Here is a 27,590-nt window from a genome sequence, read left to right as displayed (position 1 = left end):
TGACCCCCTCACCTTGAGGATGCTATTTTCATGCTGGAGCTGGGAAATGTGCAGTCTCATGGCAGAGATCTGCTGAAGCAGCAGTGGGGAGTCCTTCACCAGCCCAGGGCCTGGCATAGACCCTGGAGCCTGCCCAGGGACACCTCCTGTAGGAACCACACATATGTCATCAGCCCAAGGTGGACAGGGCTAACGATGGGCTCCACCCCTGCTCATACCCTTTCCTTATCCCCTCCCACCTCCAGTCCTCACTGCTCCCAAGGTGGGGGTGTCTCACCCTGTTCCCCCGGCCCCAACTGCCATAAGCCCTGGTAACCCCCAGCCAGGATGAATCTCTACCTCGCTGCTGTTCTTCTGTGCTCGGGATAGCCCATGGGGAGCAGGAAAAGAGGAGAGAGAAATTAGATGAATTGGGGGCTAGGGGACTCACCAGAGCCATGCCGGACACAACCTGCCAAAAACCCTTTTCCTCCTCACCATACCTCCTCTAAGACCCTACCTCTGCCCTCTACCTTTCGGGGAAGAGCAGTATGTGTGAAAGAAAGTAAGAAAGAAGAGTAAGACCATGAGCCTGGTGTGAAGTGTAGGGAAGAGTGGCAGTAGGATGTGCCCTGGAGGAAGCGGTTGGAGCAGAAGGCCTGGCTGCTGGCCTGCCTGGTACTCCACCTCCAGAAGGGTTGAGGGAATGCTCCCGAGACCCTGCTAGGTCTGCATCCTCAGTGCTCTCCAGCAGCAGGAAACAAAGGGGTGCTCCTGCTCCTCGGGCTCCCCAGTGCTCTGAGGCAAAAGACATGCTTTTTTGGTGGGAAGTTTCATAAATTCAGAACCAGTATTTGTTTAAAGAGCCTATGCTAAAACCGCATACTGTGGTCATTCTGGAGACACTTCCCCCAAGGAAGCGGAGCCATCTGTACCACAGGAGTCTAAGGAAAAGAAAGTACTTGGTCACTTCCCAAGATGAAGAGGTACAAGTGATGGGGACTCTGGTGAAAAAGATCCTAGGTGAGGCCAGAGGACAAGACAGGTACAGAAGGGGTTTAGTGATCCTGAGGGCTTAATTCCAGGGCAAGGACTTTTGTCTTCTCAGGGTGAGAGGGGAAAGAAACTGTAAAACTATTGGACATAACCACACTAAGAAACCAGGCAAAGGTCAGAACACAGCCCCAAGTGAAACTGGGGAATTCATCAGTGGAAGAGGCAACCTCACGGTGGGGTGAAGCCCAGGAAGGCACGGGAACCCAGCCGGGACACTGCAGCGTGCGAGCAGAGGAGCACTCAAGGCGGGCATCAGACACGGCTGGCCCCGCAGCAGAACTGGCCCCGTCTGCTACAGGCCAACGGCCCACTGGGACACAGGATTGGGACAAAAAGGCCAGAGCAGACCCAGAAGGGACATCTATGAAAGTCCAACTGTCACAATCCTGAGCGTGACTGACAACTTGGTCATGCCCCACCTTGGTCAGAGATTACTCGGCACCTATCTTTGGGAGAAGTAAACACATGGCGAAAGCTGCTGCAGAGTAAAACTGGGCATGCACACTTCTGGCTGAACATGGGAGGCTGGTAAGGAGGGTGGAAGTCAAACTGAAGCCAAGGACAGGAGGGAAGCCATTCAGTGTCCCCTGGGCCAGCGCTGCCTGCCCGACACTCACCTCCAGCAATGCCAGAGACCAGGGTAGCAATACCCGAGGGAGGCGGCCCCCGGAGCCCCTCGATCGTGCGCTTGGACTGGCTGTTCAGCCGCTGCTTTAGCTCTGCCTTCTCTGCTTCCAACTGGTCAATATCAGCCTGGAGTGCATCCATTGTCTCCTCAAACTCTCTGCGAAAGAGAATCTGGGCTTGGGCAGTGTCCTTCCCCAGGGCTCCATCCCACTTCTTAGTCCTGACAGGGCCTTGGAGTAGCCCTGCTGGTGGGCAGCACAGGCTCAGACGGGGGTGACACAATGGCATTGGCAGTGGGGAGTCTCACTAGGAGAGGGCCTGTGTAGGAGCCGAACAAGGAGAAGCCACTGGTGGGAGGGAGGGCTGCACTAGGAAGGGCCTGAGCAGGGGGTGGGGGAGTGCAGCTGCTGACTTCTCTTTCTTCCGCAGCAGCGCCTGGGTCTCCTCCAGCCGAGTCTGGACTTTCTCAATGCGCTCATCTGCATCCTTGGCAGCGCTGTCCAGCTTTTTCTCCAGAAGGCTCAGCCGCACATTGGCCTCACTCAGCTCCTCCCCCTGGACAAGATAGAGAGCTTCCAGTTCCCTTACATACTCCCACAGCACCCCAGAGACCCAGGATACACCACGAGTGAAAGCACCTGAAGGGCCGGGCTCCCAGGAGCTCCCACTGATCACAGCGCCACCTCTCCCCTCCAGCCTCAACAAGTCCCAGCCCCAATCCCCAACACTCACTGCCCACCAAACATCCTGGCCCCCAGATTCTGAGCCTACCCCAGCCTCACACCTTGATCTTGAGTGACTTCTTCAACTCCTTGATGACTGTCTCTCGGTCTTCAAGCTTCAAGCCCAGGCCTTCAGCATCAGTGATCTCTGCCCGAAGGGCTGCTGCCCGCAGCTCAACTGGAGGAGGCTAAAGGCCAGAGTGAGGGCAGAGGGCAGGGGTGCAAAGAAGAGGTCACCAATGTGCTCCTTTCAGGAAGAGCCAGTCACAGGGAAAATCTTGCCTCCTAAGCAGAGTGGTGCACTCCAGACTCCTTCCTCCAGCCTCCCAGCCCTCCCACAACTAGCCAAGTCCCGCTCTGCAGGGAGTCCCCCACCCACCTTGCTGGGGGGCCGCTCTGCATCATACTCTCCCTCCTGCATAGCTGTGGCCAACTTGTTCATGGTACTGATAAGGATGTTGCTTGACTGGCGCAGACACTCATAGGGGCTACTGGAGGGGGTCCCATAGATCTGTAGGAGCCAAGGGCCACAGTGAAAACCCCACACTGGCTACCTGGTGCCCCACCTCCCTGCCTGCCATCCAGACCCACCTGCTCGCTTGCTTTGAAAGCCAGTTCCTCCAGGGCAGCCACGGGCAGTCCCTCATTCTCCGCCAGTGGGGCAATGAGCTGGGCAGCAGCAGCAGCCACCTCCTGCAGCACAGCCACCACCCATGTCAAGTGCTTTCTGCAGTCCAGGAGTGTGTCGGATACCTGTGCGACAGGCCAAAGTCAGGAGCCCCCTGGGTCCAGCACCACAGCTCTTAGCTGCCCCAAAACCATTCTTGTTTCCTGACCAGCTCCAGATCTTGACATGCTAGGCCCCTCCAAGTTCCACTTAGCTTCCTCCCTTCCTCCTCACAGCCCTAAACCTGTGGTCCAAAGGCCAGTGCAGCTGGGATCCCAGGAGCATCTGTCCCTGGCATTCGCCTTCGGATCTTCTTGCAGAACTGGCGGATATCACTGCATGACGTTTCCAGGTCCCGGAGCAAGAGAGCAATATCTGAAGCCTCCTGCCCACCCTACTCAGGGAATAGGAGATGGATGGGGAACCAATCAGCTCACTGGAGCTGGAGGGGAGGAGGTGGGTACTAGAAAGGAAGAGAAGTTCACACTTCCCTGCGCTCTCACCTGCAGGAATGCCCGCAGCCGTGCCACCTCCACACTCATGCAGTCTAGGGCACTCTGGGTGAACTGTAAGGACAGATGTATGTGACTGCCAACCCCCAACAGGAGCTTTCTGCACCATCATCATCCCTGGGAAGTCCCCACCCTCCACTGACCCATAGAGGGCTCTCTGGCTTCCTGCTCTGGCCTTAGTGATTATGTCCCAGTCTTATGTAACACCCATTGAGGGCCAGATCTCTCAATCTGATATCGTTCACTCTGATCTCTACAGGGGCTCAACCTGTGCCCCACACTTCACCTTAATGTGATCGGCCAGCTGCATGGTACTGTCCTCGGGCTGTTCAGCAAGGTGGATGCTATACAGATGCTGAGGAGAGAAGACAAAGAAACAGACAATATTTAGGTCTTGGAAAGATGGAGAATTCTTCCCAAACTTCAAATTAGAGTCCCGGTTATCATGAGGCTCCAGAGGCACAAGAGAGTCTGAAACACCTAGGAGCTGCCTCCTAAGACAAGCTCATCTAAGAGAAAGCCAAGCCTCAAGTAGCCATACAAGCCTAGCCCTACTGGCAACAGCCCCCAGTGGGAGAAACCTTCCCTCCCTCCTGCACTAAGCCTGAATTCTTGCCCCAGACCTGGTAGTACTTGATGGCCTTGGTGAGAGGCTCCACGTTGACAGTCTCATCCAGCTGGTCCTTGTGCAGTAGCTCAATGAGGAAATCCAAGGAGCGCTCGTGGGCACTCACCTCAGGGTAGAGGCTGCCCACCTTCTTATACACATCCACACTGCACTGAGAGAGGGCGCTAAGACCAGAGAAGGACCCTGTGAGGCCAGGGCCAGCCAGGCACTCTCAGTTCCAGCTTATCTCAGCCAGCGACCCTGGAGTGGGAGTCAGTGGTCAGGGGTCACTTACTGTTCATAACGGTGGAGTGTGGCCTGCAGCAGACTCAGTGAGTACACCAACCCAGCAGCAAAGCTGAGCTGCTCCCCTGAAGCTCCTCGAAGCCCGGGCCGCTCTAAACAGTTTTCGCTTAGTTCAAATTTCTCCTGGGCCTGCTTCCGGATCAGCTCTGCCTATGGGAAGAAGCACCAGGAACAGATGCAGGAATACAGGACACAAAGCTGAGCAACTACATGGGGGGCATCAACACAAATGGGGGACAAAGTAAAAACAGCTCTTAGATGGGCAGAAGTCTAGCATGGGGAGAGGGTACTGATGTGATTACTAGCACTGCGAGGATTTGGATTGTGGGAATAAAAGGGTGGCAGGACCTTAGGACCAAGTTCTTTGCTGTCTTAAAGCTATGCTCCTGCTACCTTTTCCCTTAGAATTCTATCCTGACGATTACCCCTCACCAGCTCCTAGTCATCTGCTGGGGCTCAGTTCAAATGTTAATCCTTCAGTGACACCCCTCCATCTAAATCAGATCCTCACTGTGCTCTCTCAAAGAAGTTACCTCCCCTTCATAATATGCCACCTGTGTTCCTCCACTACATCATAAACTCTGTGAGAAGGGACGCTGACTGCTGTCTTCTCTCAGCATCCTCAATGCCTGGTACACAGCAAGTTCAACAGGTTCCTCTCAAACATGTGACTGGCCATACCTTGCAAATGAGACGAGGCATGAGCAGCAGTACCAGGACGCAGTCATGGTCCCCACCTGGCCGAAGGAAGCTGTCAGGCATGAAGGCTGTCAGCAGGGACATGTGCCGGTTGGCCTGGGCCACCTCCATCTGCCTCAGTTCCATTTCAATCGCCTGTGAGGTGGATAGGAAGGTGAGTTCTCAGTCAGGCTGGTGAGTCTCAGAACCCCCATGCCTTGCTCCACCAGGTACCCTGCTTCTAGCGCAAGCCTAGGCCAGGTGGCTTCCAAACCACCATACTCCAAGACTGGAAGCCCACAACTCCACACCAGGTCAGCCCACAGTCACACCCAGGCTGGGCTCCCCAACGCTCCCTATCTCTCTGGCCCAGCTGCCTTCCTGACCTTGGCATGGGCCTTAGTCTCAGCAAACTTGATTTTGAAGTCAAAAGTCTCTGGGGGTGGCTGCTGCTGCCTCTCCACAGATGCCTCCTGCTGGTTTGTCAGCTCCCGATTCACATCCTGGGAGCAGAGAGACAATGAGGCACAGCGGCCCTGGAGAGGCTGTGGTTGGAGAGCAGGGGTGTGCAGGCACCTGTAGGTGGGCGGTCAGCTGGCGGTACTTCTTGATGGTTTGCTGGTAGTCTGCGACCGTCTCCTGGGCTGCCTCCACACGCTTCTGGGCCTCCCGTACCCGGGAACCTGCCATGTCCAGCTGCTCCCGCAGCTCCAGTTCTGTCTCGCGTGCATTCTCCTGAAGCTCATCGTTCATCTCGTTCATCGCTTCCTGGAGCACACAATGTAGGTGGGGCAAAGGAAAGGCAGGGTCAGGATAGTAGGCCAGGGTGGGTCCACTCAACACATACCCTGCTCAGAGGTCAGGGGTCCTGTCAGTCCTCTCAGCAAGCCCCTTCCAAACACCCCCATCAGGGCCCAAAGTCAAGGATCTGTTCTTCTCTTACCAAGTCCCCCACAGTCTCCCTCAACTCCCGCACTTTCTCTTCCAGATTCAAGTTCCGGTCAGTCAGCATCTCCACCATCTCCTCAGCACCCAGAGCAGCATCCACCTGTGTTATGAGGAGAAGGGCTGCTGAAAGGTGCTGAGAAAGAGGGGGCACCAACAGAAGAGCTGGGGTGCAGGAGGAGGGGACCTGGGTGAAGGGCTGGGCTCCCCAGACCTGCTCCTTGAGCTCATCGATGGTGCTCTCTGCATGGCTCAACTCCTCCTGTAGACGCTCCCGCTGCTGCCTCACAACTTCCAGCTCTTGGTTTTTCTTTTCCATGAGCTTCTGCAGTTTTACATGTTCCTGCTTCTCTGAGGAAGACAGATCCCGCATCCTTTGGGAAAGAAGGAGAAGAGGGAGTCTGTGCAGAGTCATTGGGCTGTGGGCATTCTCACACACCTAGAGACAGAAGAAAGAGCTCTAGTCCAGAGCTAAGCAGTGAAGGGACCCTACCTCACCAGGGCATCTTTCAGCCGGGCGTTCTGCTCCTCGAGCTGCTTGAGCTGGTAACTGGATGCAGCACCGTCTGAGCCTGGGGAAGACCACCATCACTTGCAGACAAGGTTCCAACCCCACCATCTCGCCCCCAACAGCTCCTGGCCCCTTACCTTTCTCTTCAATCTCAGCCTTGAGGATCTCTAAGTCAGTGGTGAGCTCATCCACACGCTCCTTCAGTGCCTCCACCTCCTGCTGCAGGGACTCAGCCCGCTCTTCGGCCATCTCCTTGTCCAGGGTGGCCATCTCAATGGCATCGGCAGTGTCAGCCATCTCCTCCATGTAGCGTTCCTTTGCCTCCAGTGCCTCCTTGGCTTCCTGAGGAGGGGTGGAGGTTGGTGGGTTACAAGCACAGAGGTGCCTCACATGCCTTTTCGCAAGGGACATTCTAGGGCCCAGCACCAGTCTAATTTCCAGATTACTTCCTTGGGTCCCCTGCCTCCCCAGCCACCACCTTTATCCCAAGTCCCACCTTCCGTGCCTCCTTGAGGCGGCGCTGCAGGTCTGCCTGCTGCTCTTGCATTTTGCTTTTCCATTCCTGCACCTGCTCCAGTTGGATCTTGTGTTTCTCCAGCTCCTTTAGCTTTGCCTTGTCTTCTGCCCGTTTCAGCCGCAGCGTCTCCAGTTTCTCCTCTAGGTCCCGCACCTGGGCTCTCAGCCCCTCTTCCTCCTGCAAAGAAGAGCCTCTCAGTCTGTACACAGCCTCCACCTCCACCCTACCAAGTCTTGAGCTGGAGTAGAAAGGTCAGGAATGTGTGCAAACATGATTCCAGCCCCAGGGTCAAAAGCAAGTGGCAGGCAAACATCCTGGAAGAGATCATACATGTGGGGAAAGTGTGGAAGAGGGCAGAGGAGAGGGTAGCTTAGTCAGTGGCAGGATATCCATATGCTATGCCCCACACTTCTGATACAAGTTCTGGGTCTCCCCCAACCCTGGGAAATTTCCAAGACCCTGCCAGGGGTCATAGGCCCATTTGTGTCTTGGTTCTTCTTCATTCCAATCCAAGTCCTTACCTTGGAGGGGGAAGGAAGTGGGGGTGCTGCTCCAGGAGAGGTGAGGGCTGGCGTGGGGATGATTGGTGCTGCCAGTGGAGTCTGAGCTGGGGTGCTGGGCTCACTGCTACTCAGCTCACCTGCTGATGCTGAGCCAGAAGGGCCCAGGGAGCTACTGGCCCCAGCCACTGTAGTACTGGCTGGGCGGGTGGGCTAGTCAGAGGACAGGAGCAAACCAGAAAAACAGTATGGGATGGGGGTGGTGAGAGAGGGAGAGAATGAGAATATGGTGAGGGAAGGAGACAGTGAAGGAAAAAGGCAGAAAGAGTATCAAAGCACAGTGAAAACAGAGAAACAGAGTCAAGGGGAGAGGGAAAATGATACAGAGTCAGAGATTGTGACAGAGGACAGGGAGAGGAGGGGAGGGCAGAGAGCAGAGGGAGGAAGGGATGGAGGAAGACAAGATTATCAGGCTCCTCCCTTGGCACTGACCCCACATTCCTCCCAGCTCAGGCACTACCCCCTTAAAGCAGAATCCCCTCTGTGACCCACCTGTGATTATTCTAGCAACTTCTTAATACCCCTGTCCTACTGTTGCTCTGGACCTGGATCCTCCTCCCCGGGAAGAAGGTGCCTCAAATCATTGTCAGATAGAAATTATCAGATTAGAGTTTTTTCTCTGACGTGCAAGCCCAGAGAAGGCGAGAGTAAAAGTAGGGGTACCAGGCTCTACAGCCCTGCTAGACCCTTCCTGCTCTTCGGGAGTAAAGCTGATTCTCCCTCAGGGGACCCAGCCAGTAAAAGGGCCAGACTGAAAGCTGTATTCCTAGGCTCCACCCTTGAAACAAGGTCAGTAGAGCCAACCATTTTGTCATCTCCCTCCCCCAAGACAAAGGGGCTTTCATCAGCAACACTCCCCAGGCCCCTGCTGGGTGCAGAGGAGCTACCCTGAAGCCCCAGGCTCTGGAACAGACAGGTCTGCCCAGTGAGTGCTCTCTTGTGCAGTGCTGAACCCTGAAGCTCTCCAGGGGGCGACACTCTGAGACCACATGCTGTCCACAGACACCCCCATCCAAAGCCCAAAGCCCTTCCCAGACATATCCTCCCATCCCAGCATCCACATTGCCAAGTTCTTCTCTTCTCTACCAACACTCCCACCCCATCAAAACTAGTCAAAATGCCCTTCTTCAAGAAAGCCTGCCATAATTAACCATAACCGCTCTCACTTGTCTTTTGCATTCGAGCTACTGGTTCATGGCACCATCCTAAGAACAAGAACTCATCTTCCCAAGACGGCCTATCACTACCCTCAGCCCCCTCATTCCCTTGAGAACAGAACCCAGGATGCAGTGACCAACTTTTACACGCTCACACACATTCCCACACACATGCACATGCCTGAAATATGTGAGTAAGCTCAGCGGTGGCTTGTACAGAGAGGCCTGTTTTTTTTCTCACCTTGGGCCGCCGAGTTGTGGTCTGGACAGGCAACAGGAGCCAGAGAAGTAGTCAGGAAAGAAAGGGTAACAGCAGAAAGACAGCAAAAGGGACAGCAATGAGAGCAGAAGAAATAATAGGAATGGGGCCATAGTAAGCCACTTCCCCTACCTTCATCCCATCCCAGTTCCATCCCCTTCTCCCTCCAGTAAATTGTCTTGCTCCTCCTCCAGGAACTCAGAACTCCTGCTTCCCATGGTTCCATGTCCCACCTGCACCCAACCCTTGAAGATCATACCCCTTCAGATACCCTGGAAATCCCAGAAGTCCCTGTCTCCTAAGCTAAGCCACAGGAGACCAAAGGCAGCAGCTGGTGGAGCTCTCCAGAGACCAGTCCTTCTGGGAACAGCAGCTCACACTCTAGCCCAGAGCCAGAGGCCCTGCCCACCCACCACTCCCAAGGACTTTCCCAGGTCAGCCCCTTCCTTCCAGTGCTAAATTCCACAGAGAACTCCCCAGAAATACCATGTGACAAGATGAAGATAGAAGCCCTGAACTAAGAGATAGGAACCCAGCAGGAGGAGATGAGGCCCTGGAGGCAGAATGATACAGTCTTCCCAAACCCCACCCCCTTCCCCAGCAGCAGTCCCCATCCCTAGGGCAGAGGGCTCAGGTGTCAGGACCATGATGAATATTGCATTAGCCAGAAGCCCAGAGCTCAGCAAAGGAACCCCACCCAGCTGCAAGAAAGGAGGTGGGGGTGGGCAGCAGCATAAACTACTACCCTAAACCAAATCCAGAAACCCCTCATTTACTGCAAAATGGTACAGAGATGATTAACTCCAACTCCCCAATAGTGTTCTTGTTACCCAATGTCTCACAGCTCCAGCAAAGACAAGATTTGGCTTGGACCCTGCTTCTAGGAAACACTGAGTCCAAGGAGACCAACCCCCACCCTCGTACACTGGACTAAGCCTCCACAGCTATGGGTCAGAAACTATTCTAGAGTCCCCATCCCACTCTGGGAAAGCCCCTTGATACAAAGCCCATTGGGGAAGGGATGCTGTAGGTACAACCAAGTCATTCTAGCAAAGGTCGGGTGAAGTAGATCGGCTAAAGGCATGAAGACACCTGGACCTGTTCCACCAGATTCTCTCACAGGAAACTCTCCCAGAGCCAGTCTGCAGCAAAAGCTGCCTGAAGCCCAAAACTGGGAGGCCACAGGGTATAAGGCCTGGAACACAGACTCAGAGCCAAAAAGCAGCAGGCCAGGGAGCAAATACCCGGGGCATGGGGCCTGGCAGTGACACACACCTCTCTTCTTGCCCCCCAACCTTCACCTCACCCTCCTCCCCAACCAGGTAGACAGCTGAAGGCAATCAGCCCCCACCCCCACCCCAGCAGCCTGCTGCCACCATCGCCCTGGCAGCCTGGCAGCAGGACAAGAGCAAGCAAGAGTACCTTTCGGGCTGTCGGTGCCTGTCTCATCATTGCAGAAAACCAAAGAAAGCCAGGAGAGGAAAGAGAAGGAGGGACAGAGGAGGATAGACAAACACACAGAGGAAGGGCAGACGAAGGGAGGGAGGGAGGGAGGGAAAGAGACCGAACAGAGGGAAAGGCAGCGGAGACAGGAGATTAGTGCATCAAATCCCAACAAAGCAGTCTCAGCTTCCCGGTCCGGCAGCTTCCCAGCCAGAAAAGGGCTGCAGCTCAGATGCAGAAGCCCCCTCAGGTGGACAGCCAGGCTCCAGCAGGAACCCAAGAGGCGCCTGGCCCAGTTCGCCAGCTTAGGCTGATGGCAGCCTCAGTGGCCGCAGCACCAGCTTCACCTGACGTCATGCACCCACCCTCCTCTGCTCCATGGGGGTGGAGCCTCTGCTCCTTGGCCACCTAGCAACCACCGGGCTCTGCGGGCTCCTCCTCCTCCTCCTCCTCCCCCTCCTCCTGACTGGGTAAAGTCCTGTCAGAGCCCGCCCCTGCTTCTTCCTCCGAAGGGCAGGTCCTGGCTCCAACCCTCCCCTTCCATACCCGCATCCTCAAGAGTTTGATCCGAGAAACTGCGCCAGGGGCCATCCCAGAAATGATACCCTCTGGGGCCAGGCCAGGGCATCACCAGGCATGGACACCAGGCCTCACTGCTCCATCAGCCTGCCTCACTCACACTCCCCTCCACCCACAACCCCATCAACTCCACTTCTGTCCCTTACACACACTGAAAACACCCTTATGGTCATTCATCAGGCACACACACCCAGAACAGCCCTCCTGCGACAGCATCAGCAATGAGATGCACATAGTAAGACTAAGAAACCCAGGGGATACAGCATCCTACTACGCAGATGGGCAGTGACTGTGAAGGCGTATGTGGGGGGGACTTGGTGAAGGGGGGAACCTAGTAAACACAATGTTCTTTCTGTAATTGTAGATTAATGATACCAAAATAAATAAATAAATAAAAAAGAAACCCAGGGGAACATTCAGCAGCACTAATGACAGTGTTTGGCTCCTCTCCCAACCCTCCCCTGGTTGTATGAAGGTTAAAACCTGTCTCTGAAGGACTTCCACAAAGAACTGGGCATGCTGCAGAGACATCTGGGCTCTTTTCTGCCCTCCTCTTCAAAGTTATTCTTTTGCTCTGGCCCTAGCTCCCTGTTTCCCATGGGGAGAGAGCAGCAGCCCTGGGCCAAGTGATCTGCTGTGAAAGAACCACAGGAAAGGAAGAACTGGGGGACAGGGACTTGACAACTTGACTGACACTTGGCACCAGGAGCAAAGAAGGCACTGTATCCCAGCACAGGCAGCCTGGGCTAGGCCTTGTCACACTGCCCCAGTCTACTGCCAAAACCCCAGGATTTGGGCATGGTTCAGGCCCCATCCAGGCTCAGGTCAGTCTGGCCAGAACTCCATAGACATGAAACTGCAGGCCCATGCTCTTCTCTATTCAAGAGACATGATGTGAGATGGGATGCCCAGCCAGGAGACAATAATCAACAGAAGAGGCCCAGTTTCTATGACCTTGTAATTGGTCCAGCATCCTTTAGAGCATTATTTTCCTTTGTATATGTCTCCATTCTCACCCAAAACAGGACCCCAAGCAAATACCAGCATGTGGCCTCTTCCATGGCAAGACTCCAAAGTGAGAACCCATCACCAACCAGGAGGTGACAAGAAGCTGTTTCCTCTCCCCTCCCACTGCCCCAATCCAGAGCTCTCCATGCAAGTCAGAGGGCCTGAGGGGCTGGCAACAAGGAAATCAGAGTCGCATGTATGGCACAGTACATACAGGTCAGACAGGCACATGCAGGTCAGAAACAGCTTGGGCACAGCCCACAGCAGGGGCTGGTTTGAGGAAGCAGTCATGGCAATGACTTAAGAGTTTAAAACAGTCTGGAAGGTGGCTAGTTGTGCCTCACTGCAACGATGGCTGGTGGGAGGTGGGTCTTGGGCACAGCACCAGAGGCAGGAGGAAGCAGGGAAAGACTGATGGAGCAGAGGTGAGGACACAAACTCTCAGGCTTTTAACTCAGACCTGTTCTTCCTGTGCTGTTCCCCGACTTCCCACCCCTTGCCCAACCACCGCACTTTGTACTTTCCCCACCCCAACAACCCAGTCTCTCCTCCCAGTGTCCCCAAGCTCAGGCTAAGTGAGAACCCCTGTAACCCAGTATATCCTCTCTTTACACACTGCTGCTCTTTATAGTCAAAGCTTGGAGTCCCTGACTAGACAGCCTAAGGAGGTGGAGAGTGGGACAAAGAAGGGGGGATCATCCCCAGTTAGTGCTGCCTCAGCCTGGACACTGAACCTGAAGTCCCTGCACCCCTCAAAGAACTTCGGAGCCAAAGCCACCATTTCCTCTGGCAACCCCGGCCCCAAGACCACACACAAATGCATGCAGCAGCCCAAGAACATGCAGGACATCTGGGGAGGGGGTTCACAGCCCTCACCCACCCAGGCACAAAGAGTAACACACCACCTTCTTAGGCTTCAGTCCCCGCTGCATGAGGAGCAGAAAGGGCAGAGTTAGAGAACAGACAACACACTGTGCTAGCTGGCCAGACATCCTGGGTGTAGGTGTTAAAACCAACTTAGGCAAACACAGGCAAAAGTGGGAGTGAGATCACTGGCAAGTCCTGGGTAAACCAATGAGGGGTCCCTCTAGGATCAGCTCCCAGGATGTTCACACCCTGGCCCAGAGAAGCAAGAAAGTCTGGATCCCCACCTACATACTGTACGTGAAGTAGCAAAGGAGAGCTAGAATAGGCCCTCTACACACAGCCTAAAACAGGTGGTGGAGGGCCAACTCCTTACCATTCACTTGTGAACAGGAGAGTGCCTACGTCCTCTAGCTACTACCTTACTCCTGCCCTCAGACCCTGTAGATCTTGCCAGCCTTGGGTACCAAAAGGTAGGAAGGTGGTGATCATATTATGAGGATCATACCTGCCCTTCCTATCACCTCTGGCCTCAGTGCCATTTGGCCCTGAATTCTGAGTCCTAATAGATTTTCCCTGCTACAACCTTTCCTCTAGCCTTAAGTCAGCAGCTCATACCCAGAAAGCTTCCTTCTCAGGGAGGCTAGAGACTGGAAGGCTAACTCAGTTTACTCACCTGCTGCTTCTACCCACCCAGCATTAGGTCTCTCTTCATTCTCTCTCCTTCCCCATTTTCTATCACTCCCCACTCCCACCCCAGTCACTCACCAGCTTGCTGGTCTTTGCAGCAGAGTCAGTTCCCTCTGGAGAAAGCAAACAGAAACAAGTATGTGTCTGTACAGGGGGGTAGGGGTAGAGAACATCATGGCATGGTAGGGGAGACAGAACAAGGGAATGGTGGTGATGGAAAATCTCAGGATCCACAGTGGCCCTTATTCTGGGGAGAAGCCCTGGGGCCTCCTGAATGTGGGGACGCAACTTAAATGGGTAGTTTTTACCTCTTTTGAGGACCTTTGAGGCAGAAGAATCAGGTGTCTCTGGGGAAGTAGTATCTGCTCCATCTTCAAATACCTGGATCTGAGGCCACAGAACAGACTCAGTACTGCCGGATCAAGGATGGCTATAATATGGGCCCCTCCCCAGAGCCCAAGCAAGCCTGAGGTACAGAGCAGTCTCCACAAGCATGGATCGCCAATCTTCTCTTCCCTGCTACCTCCCACTCTCCCAACCAGAGACTTATGCTCACACCCAGAAAAAGGGAGCACCAACATATCAGCTGCACATGCACATGCACAAACATACATGCACAAGCTCAGGTGTGAGTACCTGGGACTGGCGCACAAAGATGCCGTGCCCTTCATCACAAGTGAAGTACTTCCTGCCTTGGACAGTTCCATCATTCTTGCCCTTTGCTTCATCTAGGATCACACCTACCCACTTGCCAGTGGCAAAAAGTGTGGCTCCAACATAGGCCACAGTGCCTCGGTGGCCTTTTCCAATCACCTCCACACGGGAGCCCACTCGCAAAGGCCGGGCACTTGTTTCCACACTCATTCTGCTGCCACTGGGCGTCTGAAAGAAGGACATGTGCAAACATAGATAGTTAAAGGCCTCAGGTCAAGGATGTCATTCTAATATGTAAGAAAGGTCCCAGTCAGTATCCTGGACTGAAAAAGGACCAGAAGTCATTTCCCTGAACCCCATACTCAGGGTGAAGTGGGACCCCAAATTTCCTTTTGAAACATGTCAGTGATATATTCTTCTAAGATTTCTCCAAACTCCTCTGGAATCTGCCAGAATTTTTAAGAGTTTATATTTAAATTTTATAACAAATCAGAACTGACTGATAGATCTGTGAAGGTCACCACATGGCTGCTTTCTCAGGCACACTGCCCCAAGGAGAGGAATGAAGCTCAAGCAAATAACTCCATTTAGATCAGCCTCCCCACAACCCAGTGCCCTGACTCAGGAGCCTGAGGTAGGAAGACAGGCAACTAACGTCCAGTTACCCAGGCTCCCCACTGTCACCTGTCTTCCCTGAGGTTCACATGGCTCTCTTAGGCCTCTCCCCTCCAGAAGCACATGATAGAGCTCCTTCCAGCCCTCAAGTCACCACTGCTCCTTCTGACCTGACTCCCCCCACCCCCATCCACACACCCACCATGATACTCCTGGATGCCTCACCACAGCCCATTCCACCATTTAACTCCCTTCCTCCTGACCTGGGCCCTGTTCTGTCAACTCTCTTCCCCCAGCTCTGGGTATGCTTCTGCCATACTATGTAACTATGAAACGAAAAATAAAGGCCAGGTAGATTGGGTCCTCAGATCTGTCCTGCACTCTGTACCCCAGTGCTTAGTGGTCCAAATGGATGGTTTATCACTCCTTGGGTGGGTATACAAGACAAAGGAACAGACTAAACATTGCCCTTCGGAAGCTTTCAGCTTCTGACTTACCCATAAATGACAGGGCACAACATGAAATTAGGTTCCAAATAGGCCCACAGTTTAGAAAAAAAATCACACCTAAGCCATTTTTAGCAATAGCAGGAACCTTGCAGCAAACAGATAAATAAGGCAGGAAGAAGTGACACCATGGTCCTAAAGACTCCACAGGGCTCCCTTCTGATGTCCCTACTCAGCCTCAGAAGAGAGTCCTGCCATAGCCAGTCACTCCGTAACTCCCTTCCCTAAACAGCTCATCCAGGAAGGTAAGGATATAGTTCCCAGGGGTCCCAGGACCCAAATCATATCTGAGACCACAGGGTGGCTCTCACTGACCTGACAATAAAAAGAACTAACAGTGACATCAGGTTGGTCCCAAACTCAGAGACTCCCCAACCTCCCACCCCTAATAAGCCTCCTTGAACAAGGTGGGCACAACCGTGGATACAGTCCATCTGACCCAGAGGAGGGAGAAAAAGCAAGTGACAACCAGCAAGGCTGCTCTTAAGAAAGACTTCACTATAAGGCCAAGTCAACCTGCCCACCCTATTCAGTCCCCAAGATAGTCTGGACCCCTCAGAACCTCTGACTTGAGGTCCAAGTAGAGTCAAAGGTTGGGTATCACCAATCCCCAATGAGGGCCCAACTTTGGGAAGGGAAACCTGTCCAGCCTAACACCTTCAGGGCCACGAGTGGCCCCAACCGAGCTCCAGCCTGTCTCCCCAGCCCCCACAGCAACGTCCAGTTACCCAGGCCTTCTCCAGCAGCCCTCCCAGGGCCACCCCAGATAGGGGCCACTTACCCGGCTGTACACGTGCCTCTTGCTCTGGGCCATGTTGCTCACCCGGCCTCACCCCCTCCCCCAGCGGGCCAAAGACAGAGAGAAAAGGCAGAAACCTAGGCAGGAGGAGGGTCAGAGCTCCAGGCCCTCTTGGGCACATACAGAAGCCGTCAGGCACGGCCCTCCCCAGTCCATGGACCTCACTTGGTGGCCTACCGGGGTAGGGATGGGGGCAAAGATGGGGGCTGAAGCAAGTCCCCTCTGCTGCCGGATGATTCCTATACCCAGAGACACGGACTCCTGCTTGCCAGCTGATGAGTCTCACTCTGCGCTAGTGCTGCTCCAGACTTGTCAGGAGCCGTGCTGGCCTCTGGGTCCTAGTGCCCCCTGCTTCACCAGGGCCAGAGAGAAGGTGAGACTCAGGCCCTAGGCCCACACCACCCTCAGCACTGCCCTCTAGAGTAAAGGGTTCTAAGGGCTGGGAGCACAGCGCTGAGGGGTCCTCTGAGGATGCAACCCTCACTATCACTGCCGCCCACCTCCTCCCAACACCCCTGAATGTGCCTCAGCAGGCCTGCCAGCATCAGTAACACTTCAAGACCATCAGCTACCTCCAGCCTCCACACAGGCAAAACAAAGGTCTCTCACCCACGCGCCTCTGGTGTTCTTCTCTCTCCCTCCCCTTTCTAAATCTGGGACTCAGGGTCCAAACCCAGGAGATTAGGGTCTGGATTCCAGTCTCACATAGGGCCAGAAGAGCCAGGCCTGCCCACTGCACTGTAAAGCAAGGGCAGTAATGGAGGCAACGCTACATACACAGCCAATCAAGCTCCCCAGCTCCCCTTACGCTGGCAAAGGCTGCCACAGTCACTCTTCCTCCTTTCTGGTTGTGGTAAAGGGCCAGGCCCTGAACCCCAAGAATAGTAGGCTCAACTTGATTAATAAAGGTGGTGTGGTCAGAAGCAGGGAACCCCACTTGCCCCTTGCAGCACAAGGCCCAATCTACCTCAGCCACCTCTGGATGAAACTCTTGGCCTTGTCTCCTAGGCATCTCTTTAACAGAGAAAACGAGATGGTTTATTTTCTTTTTTTCACAAAACTTCTTTAATAACCATGTATTACTTTTACAATTAAAAATGTTTAATTTAGTAAGATTATGCATTGTAGTGAAAGGTTCCCAAAGGGTTATGTAATGATACCACATCATTCATTTACCTAACACGGGCTAGGAACCAACAGACCAGGGTCCCTGCCCCTAAGTAGCCAACAAGGTTGGCCTGGGTCTGACCTATGGCTCCACTGGGTGCTATGTGGACCTACCTAGATCCCCTGGGCCTTGGGAGACCTGTCTTGTCTGCACTGACTTCACTGGCCAGTCTTCTTCCACTCCATGTTTCTTCTGAGGTAGGCCAGATAGCCCAGCAGGAGATTGATAACCAACAGCCAGATATATGGCCCCCAAACACCTCTCCACATCTTCAATCCGGCTCAGACCCCCAAAGAAACCATTTCTCTCATTCCCTGCAAAATCTCCCTGTTGCCCACTCCCTTCCCTATTCACCATTATACAGGTGGGCAGGGCCAGGCAGCTTCTTGCAACCTGGACTTAGCATGTTCAGAACACTTCAGTCAACAGAACACCTTAAAAAACATAATTTCATAGTACCCTGGTTAAGCATACTGGTTCTAGACTCAGGCTGCTTACGTTCAATTCCTGGCTTCACCACTTGGGAGCAACATAAATTTGGTCCAGTTACTTAACATCTCTGTGCCTTCAATTTCCTCACCTGTCAATTGGGAACAATTAAAGAACATATCTCAGAGAGCTGTTGTAAGGATTAGCCAAGATAATCCACGTAAAACATCTAAGACATTGCCTAGTATTTAATAAATACTCAACAAAAGTAAGGTAACAACACATGGCTATCATCATATTTGGATATCACAATAACCCCATAGACAGGCAGGACAGACAGGCAGGACAGGACTGTAGCTTAGAGAACTGAGGAACTTCCCTGAAGGCATACAGAAGGTAAAGGGTAGAGCCAAAACTGGAATGAAAGACTGAATCAGAACCCTCTGAACTTTCTACCATCCCTCACTGTTATCAAGTATATCTCTAGGATTCCAAGGCCATTCTCTTTCTCTAGACCACGCTGCCTTCAAAGATGCAAAATAACTCATATCTATGAACAGCTTCACAACTCACCAGCCACACAGGTATATATAGTTATCTAATTTCTTGGAGGCTGTTTCTTCCCCCCGCAAAAATGGGAATATCATCTGCCACATCTCCATTAATGTTATGAGGCTTGAATAAGATAAAGCACATAGAAATGCTTTGAAAAGTATAGAAGCTACTGAAGCGCAAAGAATAACTTGATATTTCAGATGGCATATAAATCTTAAAATACCTAGACAATAAATATTATAAGGAATACAGACAGGAGAAAGGTGAAATAAAAAGAAAAGGGGTACCTGACTATGCCTTGAGTTATGGGTTATTTCTTGGATATGTGGAGAGGAAAGGCTTATAAACACTGTAAGTTGTGAAGATGGTATGATTAGGGACAAATAATTTTGCTTAACTAAGGAATATTAGAGAAAGCTAACTTGGCTGAAGTGAAAAATTATAGATGAGTTCTTCTATCAAAATCTAAGTCTTTTATAACAGAGCCTACAACTTTTCCTCTTTATGAGTCCACCACTCTTAGCTCACATAGTCAAATAGTTCCTGAGTAAATAAACACATTAATATTGAGATGATTAGAGGGTAAGTATGGATAGTAAGGGAGTTTAACATTCAGGTAGAGATAGATGGACTTGATCCAGTAACAAACCAGTCCTTTTCTGAATGGGAGACTGGCATAATGAAAACTCTCTTAGGAACATGAGCTGGTGGCAAGGCAGGGTGGAGTAGAGGCAGGAGCAACTGGCAAAGGCAGGGTAACAGCAAGAAGGCTGCTATAATAAGCAACGGGTGAGGGCGGTCTGAACTAGGCTCAAGAGAGAGAGGAGAGAGAAGAGGAAAGGAGCCAGTTCAGAGACCATACAAAAAAGGCCCTGAGAAGGGCCTGCAGACAGAGCAGACATGGGGAAAGAGGCAAAGGCATGCTGGGGCTCCAGAGACAGAGACCTAGCTACAGCTTTGGTTCTCCCATTTCCTCACCTGTGCAACTCTGGCCAAGACATTTAACTTTCAGAGCCCCAGTCACCTCATATGAAAAAAGGGGAAAAATGCCTACCTCACAGGGATGTTGTGAGGATTAAATAAGATTGAAGCATTCAGCACAGTGCTTGGCACAGAATATGTACTCAACAAACTGTAAATATTTTCATCATGAATGAGAGGGTCCCTCAATGATGACTTGCACATAGTAGGAACACAAATGTTGCACAAATAAATTGATGGATGGATGAGTGCGTGAATAAGTAAATGAATGGATAGGCTCAGTAATTTTAAGCATGGAAGACTGATAACTGAAAACAGCAGAACTGGGAGGAAATAGGAAGGAAAACCAAATGTGTGGGAGAGAAAAGGTATGACTTGTTCTTAGGGCCTTCTCAGAGACAAATTTAACTTTGTACACTAACATACATACTTCACTACCTCCCTCCAGAATGAATCTGTGATACAGACAAAAGATTTCACTACCTCCCTTGCACAGGTGGTAGAACTGAGTCTCAGAAGTCAAGTGACTCACCTGAGTCTCAGGGTAGAAAATGGCAGGGAAGCACACTGGATTAGTGGTACAGGCAGGTACCTGCCACAGCGCCCCTGGGCCCCAACCCATGTTACATAAGACAATTTTGAGTTACATGTTCCCTCAGGCAAGAAGGAAATAGGTACTCCCTGGATCTCTAAACCATTTTCCTTCCTAATGACATGAAACACTGTTAACATGTCTAAGACAATGAGAAGATAGGGAAAGGAATGGGAAGGAGGGAAAAATCTCTGGTAAGTAGGTCTCCAATGATATTGGAGAACATTTCAGAAAATGACAGGAGAACAAATAGATTGTTGGTAATTAAGGAGGAAAAGCCTCTTTGACACCCAGCTTGTACAGTTTTACCTTGCTTTTACTGGCACCCAGCATGCTTTGAGCTCCTGACCCCCTCTTGTCTCACCCCATCTTCCCTTGATCCTGGGCTGACCCAACTATCTGCCTTCCCTGACCCCACCTGAAGAGGAACCAGATAACACTCAGGCAGTAAGACAGCAGAGCCCAAACAACTGAGCCAACTGCACTGGGCACTGAGTATAAAGTGTTTGGTTACAAAGAGACAAAGAGAAACACAATGGTAATTAGCAAGACTCAGATTTTCTTAAAACTAGGGTACAGCTGTGCACCTCCGAAAGACTAACAGGGTGGGAGGGCTTGGCCTGTTCCCTGAGTGAGGAATAAGCGCTGGGGGCTTGGAAGCTCGGAAGGCTGGATTCCAGCTTTGCACAGGAACCCAGAAAGAAGACAAAGACAGAGCCTTTTGTTCATAAGTTCTACTCTGGTATTTGCCTCATAGATCTCATACAGATAGGGCCTGGGCCCTAAATGGACTTTCCTTACCTCTCCAGCTCTTTAACCCATACTGTGAAATATCTGCAGTCCACTTCCAGTCTGAATACAGCTCACTGCGCTTCCAAAGTATCCCCTTCCCCCAGAAACGCCCAGTGACTGCCAGGCCCACCTGCAAAGGGCCCAGACCTCCAGGAGCCAGAAAGGAAAGCTACACAACATGCCTCACTTTTCCTCAATAAAAGGACTTTTTCAGGAAGGCAACAGGCACTTAAGTGCAGCCCTGTACACACAACTGCAATCTTTCCAAGGCTAGCAGGAGTCCTATTTAACAGCCTGTTCAAAGTTCCTGCTGGTTCCTCCCTGTGCATCAACTAGCAACACCCTGGCACTAGGACCCCGCAGAGAGAGAACCCTGAGCCTGCGCTCTAAAGAGAGAGATGCACCATTTCACAACTTCAGCAAAAGCCAAAGCAGCCAACAAAGCCACAGCTAACTCAGCTACTGCTGGGCTTTGCCTTCTGGGCAGCTCGCCGGCCACTCCCCAGAAGCAGCGCATTCTGTCCTTTCTCTTTATAAATCCACGTCATTGTCTGATCATAATGGAAATCGATCTCCAGTCACCACCAAAGGCGTATCCATGGCAACCTCAAGAGGAAGGACACAGAAATGATGCTCCAGTGGCTGCTACAGGAAACGGTAAGTTCATTTCTCTTCCATCCGTGCCATCCCACCATTCTCCCCTTTCACTTAAGTCAGGAGTGCTCCTTACCTTCAAATGCAATATATCACATCAAAGAGGAAAACACAAAAGGTGAATGTTAATTACCTACAATATTATATAAGGTTATAGGTCTGCCTAGTCTCACTAACTGGCAAGAAAAAATTCTCATTTTCTGGCTGATAGGGACAATTCTCTTTTTCTTATTCACCATCTCAGGTGGCGTAGTCTCAGTCTGCCATTTCTGACTGTCTTCCTATTAGTCACTTGTCTTCCTAGTCAGGATGCTAGTCTCACTCAAGGATTTCAGAGTTCTCTACGTGGCTGCAGAAAGCCAGCAGCAACACTGACCCCACCACCCTGCCCACCCACGCCAATCATGCCCACAGACTGGCCTGTAAGACTCCTTCCTTTGTAACCCTAGACTCCAGCCCCTCAAGGTCCAGAAAATGGAAATTAAGTCTAAATCTCTGCCTTCTCTGATGCTTCAGGGGAATGCCATTTTTGTAGAGGTAAGAGATTCATCAAGCGTATGTACTACTAAGCCTAAGTAATCTTCCATGTCTCAATTTCCTCTTCTCTAAAATAGGGATAATAACAATACCTTTCTAATAAGGTTGTTGTAAAAATCACATAGAATGCCTGAAAAACACTTACAAGAGTGGCTGGTATGATGCACTCAATAAATGTCAGCCATTATTATTACAAAGAAGAGGAAGGAGATGCCTACAATGCAGGACTTAAGTTCAGAGTTGAAGTGAATGTGACTCTCCTGAGTGAATCTCCGATCTACTCTCTTTCCCTCTCCTCTGGATGGTTTCAAGCTTCCCTTAGTACTTTCAAGTCCCTATTCCTGTCTGAGCCCACACCAGTGTCCCACCTCTCAGCAGACAACCTTGCTGGGAACAAAAATCAAACCTATTAGATAAGAATTCCTTAACAAATTTAATTATATCTGCAACCATCATTGCCTTCTCCCTGTTCTTTCCCTCCTGTCATTTCTCTGTAATCGAAATGGTGTTCCCTTCTTTTCAGGGCCAATCTCTCCACCTTCCTCTGAGGACCTCATTTAGCAATCATCCTTTCTCTTGTGCCTTCAATTGCACCCTCTCTTCTGGCTCTCTACACATCAGATGACCCACGCTTAAGAGTCTTCCATTCCAGGAAAAACTGTCTTCAGTCTCTGCTACCTCCCCCTCAAGCTGCCACCATCTTTCTTCCTTCCTTCCCTGCCAAACTACTCACAGTGAGTACAGTCTCCTCATACTCACTTCCCATCCACTCCTCAACCCACCTGGCCTCCGTCCCTCCCACTTCAAGGAAGCTGCTCACACTAAAAAAGTATAAGAACACTGGCAATCACAGTCTCCTAACTACCCAATGTCAAGGTGCGTTTTCCAAGCTCATCCTACTTGGTCTCTCTGGAGCAACTGAAGCTGCTGATCCTCTTCCTGGAACTTTTTCCTCTCCTGGCATACCAAACCTCCTCATCTCCTCTGTCACCTTCAGCTTTCGATAAGCATGGTCGGGCTCATCCTTTCCCACAGCTTCAACCACCACTTACACCTATAGGGCCTAGGCACAGACTCTTCTGAACCTCAGATGCACATTTCCACCTGACTGCTAAGTGCCACAGAACCCACAAATTCAACATCACTCACAACACACTCGGTTTCTTCCCCCAGAAAAATGCTCCTCTTCTATATTCCCTGTTTACTAGTGGCACCACCATCCACCAAAATAGAAAACTGAGTCATCCTCAAAAACTCCCTCCCTCTTGTTTTCAATGACTACTCCCTTAGCTAAACTCTGTCTCTACATTCTCTCAGATTCATCTCCTCTTTTCCATCCCCACTGGTCTAATCCTTCATTCAGCTATAAAGCATGCCTCCATTACTACAAGAGTCTCCTGATGTCCCTGATCCAGATTCTCTCGTCAGTCTGCTTCCACAGTTTGCTTGCCAAAATTCAATCATGTCACCTCCCTGCCTAAAAACCTCCAGCAGTTTCCCTGTCCACAAAATTGGAAGTGCTTCTTAGCACACCACTACAGGCCATTAAAAACCTGGCCTCATTATGAATCTGGTCTCATCTATCACCTCTCCTTTAATCCCAAAGTTCTCTTATATTCCAGCCACTTGGATCTATTTACCTTCCCCCTTATGCCTCTGCAAATGTTGTACATGTCACCAGGGCCATTTTCTCTCCTCATTTTCAAGGCTCAGTTCAATTATCACCTCTTTCCAGAAGATCCCTAATGTCTCCAGGAAGAACTAGTCATTCCTTCCTCTGGTCTCACATAGCACTTTGGACATACCTCTATTACAATATCACATTTTTATTAAAATATTTGCTCCCTTATCCATCATGAATTCCTCCAGCGAAAAGAGTTTTTATTCATCTCGGTATCCTCAGTACTGAACACCGAAGACCCTAAATGTTGAATAGAAGCCTACACCAACACGAGGCTCTAGGGAAATAAGTTGGCTTGGACAGCTTTCCTAGAGAGTAGCTTCACCCTTCAAGACCACCACCTTGGGGGAAATGAACAGTCATGCACACACATGCCCCAGCAGATATAGCTCTTTCCTCTCCCGATACGAGCCTAAGAAACTAAAAATACAGGAACAGCTCCAGATCCTGTGGAATTTGGTAGTGACACCAAATCTCAATCTCATTTGTTTCCAGGGTAAAAGGACCACAAAGAGACGTCTAGACATCAGAGTGCAGATATGGGACAACATATCTGGCTTTGGGGGTGAGAGGGGCCCAGTCTCTGCTTCAGTGAATCCCTCAGGGGATATGTAGGAACATGGGGAGGTCAAACTGGACACCCAATCTGCCCATCCACTAGGTGCTACTCATACTAGCCTGAACTTCAAAAGAAAAATTATATAAAGCCAAATCCAGAGTCTCCAAGATGGCAAGGACCCTGAGATAGGTCTGAATCAGTCAACTGCTCAACACTTACCTCCTAAGGGGACACTGAAGATGCAGTTCTCACTTCCCTTGATAAGGGACAGATAGATAACCCAAGTCCCCACAGCACCACCAAGTAGCCATCAACAGGCCAGGCAACTTAGGAATCCTCTATTATGATCCCTCCCAACCTGTACCTCCAGGCAGCCACTAGCAATGATAGAGATAGCAGAGTAAAACCTAGAGTGGCAGCTGTCAATGGTATTATGATTCTCCCCACTATTCTGACTCCTCCCTAACAAGTTCTTTGTACCCACATGTCAGTCTGGCTCAACTTATCAATTCTTCTCCACATTGCCTCCTGCATCCTCCATTTTCCTCCATTACCACTGTTACCACTTTGGACTGCCATTTAATAGCTTTGAGAATTTAAGGCAAATCATTTACCATCTTTGGTGCCTCATCCATAAAACAGGGTAACAGCTGCTCTGTCTACCTCACAGGATTATTAAATCAAATGAGATCATGCCAGTGAAAGGTCCTGCCTGTAATGTGTAAAATGTTATACATAAATATAAGACATTACTATTATCATCAATCTAAGGCCTCTATTATTGATATGGGCAGCACATCTGGCTCCCTGCCTCCATTCGTCCCCATTTCCAACCACATTATACACCACAGTAAGACATTTATATGCTCTAAAATATTTCTTTGCCCGTATACACACCTGCCCAAAATATTTCACTGATACACCATTTCTTACTTTAAACAATCCTAGACCTGACATATGCAGTGTCACCTCTGCATCACTGTCAGCTGCTTAGGATGCTTTCCCTAGTCCTGCAAACCCCACCCATCCTTCAAAGTCCAACTGCAGCCCCACTACACTCCATGAAGAGAGACTAAATTTAAAAGCGAGAGATCTAAAACAATTTCATGAAAGAATTAAGGACTATTCAGTTTGGAGAAAACTTGGTAGGAACATTTGCCATCTAATACTTTAAGAGTCACCCTTTTAAAGAGGGATTACACTTTCTTTTCTCTATGACTCTAAAAGGTAATCTAGGACCACCAGGATGGAAATTGCAGAGATGTTTTCAACATGAAATATTTTCCTCTTGAGCTATCCCAAGATGAAATGGGATGCCTTATATATTGTAAATTCCCTATTATTAGAAATATTCAAGCCCAAACTGGCCATTTGGCAAGGATATTTTAGATGGAATTCAACTATCACAAGAGTTAACTGGACTAGAAATTAGATCTGAAAGGAACCATGGGCCACCAGCATCACGTAGAACTTGTTAGAACCAACCAGAACAAGTATTTTAACAAGATCCCCAGCGGTATGCACCATTAAAGTTTGAAAAGCACTGACCTACACTGCCCCTTCCAAACCTTTCATTGCAAGTCTGGAATTGTATTTCCCGAATTGTTTCAGAAGTTAAACAGAGGCAGCACCCAAGAAAAACTGTTTTTCCCACTCAAATTTGGGAAACTCTTCATACAATACTTCCAGTGGGAAATTCATGCTAAATATCATGAGCATACTGAAGGCTCTCAAATAGTCTGTATTAGAAAAAACTTTAACAATGAAGTTTTTCTAAACATACTTGAGCACAAAATGTCTTTTTTTTTTTTTAAGTTATCTCTTTTAACCCGATGACTCGGCTTTGGCAGTACACTAGGTAAAGGTCAATCTAGACCTCGTAGTTCCTTGACTCTCAATACCGTAAGCATACTGGATTAGTAAGCGGTCAACATGGGCTTGCTGCTCTGGTCACTGCAATAAATGCGATAAGTTCCTAAATCACTGCCTCTTTAAAAACGGGGGAGTTCCTCATCTGTGTGATTTAGTTATGGTTCTGCCTGAAGACAAGAGAGATGCGCAAGATGATGACTTCTCAAGGGCTATCCTGACAGTTAAGGCCGACCCCTGGAGTGGGAGACACAGCCATACCAAATCCATATTCCCGACCCCCAAGTTCGAGTCCTTTATGTTGGTGGCGGTGGTGGTTTTTTTCATCTGACACAAACTTCTCAACCCTGTGCCCACATTAAACCTGTGGCTCGGAATGGGTTCAGGGGTGCCTCGGAGGCTCCCAAGAAAGGAGGCGGACCCTTGCAGTTCCAGAGGAATTCGGAGGTGCAGTCACTCTGCCAGAACACCGCCAGACAGAAGAGCTCAGGTGCGTCCGACAGGCCCAGCCGTAGGTGGGCGCCCACCCGCGCCGCGGCCCACCCGTGCCGCGCCCCGCTCCGCACACCGGGCTCCGTGCCCCAGGCCAGCACTGAGCCCTCCGTTCAACGCTGGGAACCTCGCGAACTCGCGGGGGTCGGCAGCGGAGACGGTTTGCAGGATCGCCGCCTCAGTACCTGTCTTGACAGGGGCTCCACGCCGGGCTCCACGCCGGACTCCGGCCCCACCGGCGACCGACGCCCTAGTCCCTACCGCGTGGGTTGCCCGAAGATCCGCCCGACCCCTCTTGCCGTCCCCAGACCCTCTAGCCCCTGAAACCCAGAGGCACTCGGGCTTCAGCAAACAGGCCACTCTTTACGGAAGACAGGCCTAAATTAAAAGCTGCGCGCTGAGCGCGGCCGAGATGACATCGATCAGGCACAAAGCTGGACACCTGGAGCTAAATGCGCGTGCGTACTAAGTCAGGAGGCCAGTTAGGCCCACAGGAGAGAGGTAAGCACTGAGTAACCAGCGCCCTCTTCCGGCGTAGCGGAGACAGTGCAGTGGAGGACTCGTTAACAGCTTTTGAGCGCTGAACTGCTAATTAAAACAAGATAAATCGTATCTCGTCAGTTACCTTAGGGAAAAAATTAATTTTGTTGCTGTTCGATGTCATCTATCATTTGGGGATACAGGTATCTCATGCTCTTATTATGGTGATAAAATAGCCCAAATTTACATACGACATTTTGGGTTTTCTTATTTTAAAAAAGAAAACATTAAAAACTACAAACCCCTTGATCCAATGTACCCACTTCTAATAATGTAGCCAAAGAAATGAAAGAAATAAGAGAGCAATTATTCAAAGATACTTGTACAGCATCTTACTACGCAGATGGACAGTGACTGTGAAGGGGTATGTGGGGGGGACTTGGTGAAGGGGGGAACCTAGTAAACATAATGTTCTTTCTGTAATTGTAGATTTATGATACCAAAATAAAAAAAATCAAAATTAAAAAAAAAAGATACTTG

At 50.7% G+C, this 27,590-nt stretch overlaps 1 protein-coding gene and 1 long non-coding RNA gene across 12 annotated transcripts in view; one reads left to right on the top strand and one right to left on the bottom strand.

Moving 5' to 3' along the window:
• DCTN1 (dynactin subunit 1) overlaps positions 1-26,930 on the bottom strand; it is a 29,439-nt gene extending 2,509 nt beyond the window's left edge. Inside the window, exons 1-28 of one of the 11 annotated variants that reach the window (XR_005063715.2) lie at positions 16,244-16,418; positions 14,324-14,569; positions 13,996-14,074; positions 13,766-13,800; positions 13,036-13,059; positions 10,526-10,543; positions 9,086-9,106; positions 7,649-7,840; positions 7,107-7,304; positions 6,748-6,952; positions 6,593-6,671; positions 6,314-6,473; positions 6,098-6,202; positions 5,731-5,922; positions 5,541-5,657; positions 5,158-5,310; positions 4,466-4,626; positions 4,187-4,355; positions 3,850-3,918; positions 3,555-3,617; positions 3,296-3,445; positions 2,976-3,137; positions 2,764-2,895; positions 2,447-2,572; positions 2,075-2,217; positions 1,653-1,819; positions 278-354; positions 13-146 (exon numbers count right to left, since the gene is read on the bottom strand). Coding sequence is in view for 10 of the 11 variants with exons in the window: in XM_037027250.2 (XP_036883145.2) it covers positions 13-146; positions 340-354; positions 1,653-1,819; positions 2,075-2,217; positions 2,447-2,572; positions 2,764-2,895; positions 2,976-3,137; positions 3,296-3,445; positions 3,555-3,617; positions 3,850-3,918; positions 4,187-4,355; positions 4,466-4,626; positions 5,158-5,310; positions 5,541-5,657; positions 5,731-5,922; positions 6,098-6,202; positions 6,314-6,473; positions 6,593-6,671; positions 6,748-6,952; positions 7,107-7,304; positions 7,649-7,840; positions 9,086-9,106; positions 10,526-10,543; positions 13,036-13,059; positions 13,766-13,800; positions 13,996-14,074; positions 14,324-14,569; positions 16,244-16,276 (3,348 nt within the window). In the remaining variant the exon portion in view is untranslated. Of the gene's footprint in view, positions 1-12; positions 147-277; positions 355-1,652; positions 1,820-2,074; positions 2,218-2,446; positions 2,573-2,763; positions 2,896-2,975; positions 3,138-3,295; positions 3,446-3,554; positions 3,618-3,849; positions 3,919-4,186; positions 4,356-4,465; positions 4,627-5,157; positions 5,311-5,540; positions 5,658-5,730; positions 5,923-6,097; positions 6,203-6,313; positions 6,474-6,592; positions 6,672-6,747; positions 6,953-7,106; positions 7,305-7,648; positions 7,841-9,085; positions 9,107-10,525; positions 10,667-13,035; positions 13,060-13,765; positions 13,801-13,995; positions 14,075-14,323; positions 14,570-16,243; positions 16,419-26,755 lie in introns of those variants that run through there. The other 10 variants (XM_037027254.2, XM_037027250.2, XM_017668693.3 and 7 more) reach the window with 10 other exon arrangements.
• LOC108402274 (uncharacterized) lies at positions 21,050-26,749 on the top strand. Its single transcript, XR_001854399.3, has 3 exons — positions 21,050-21,435; positions 21,882-21,969; positions 22,493-26,749. It is a non-coding gene; the product is annotated as an uncharacterized lncRNA (long non-coding RNA).
• Positions 26,931-27,590: the final 660 nt, after the last annotated feature.

Source organism: Manis javanica, chromosome 1 (genome assembly GCF_040802235.1).
Source record: "Manis javanica isolate MJ-LG chromosome 1, MJ_LKY, whole genome shotgun sequence".
In the NCBI taxonomy this organism is placed as follows: Eukaryota; Metazoa; Chordata; class Mammalia; order Pholidota; family Manidae; genus Manis; species Manis javanica.
This window is presented reverse-complemented; position numbering and strand designations above follow the sequence as displayed.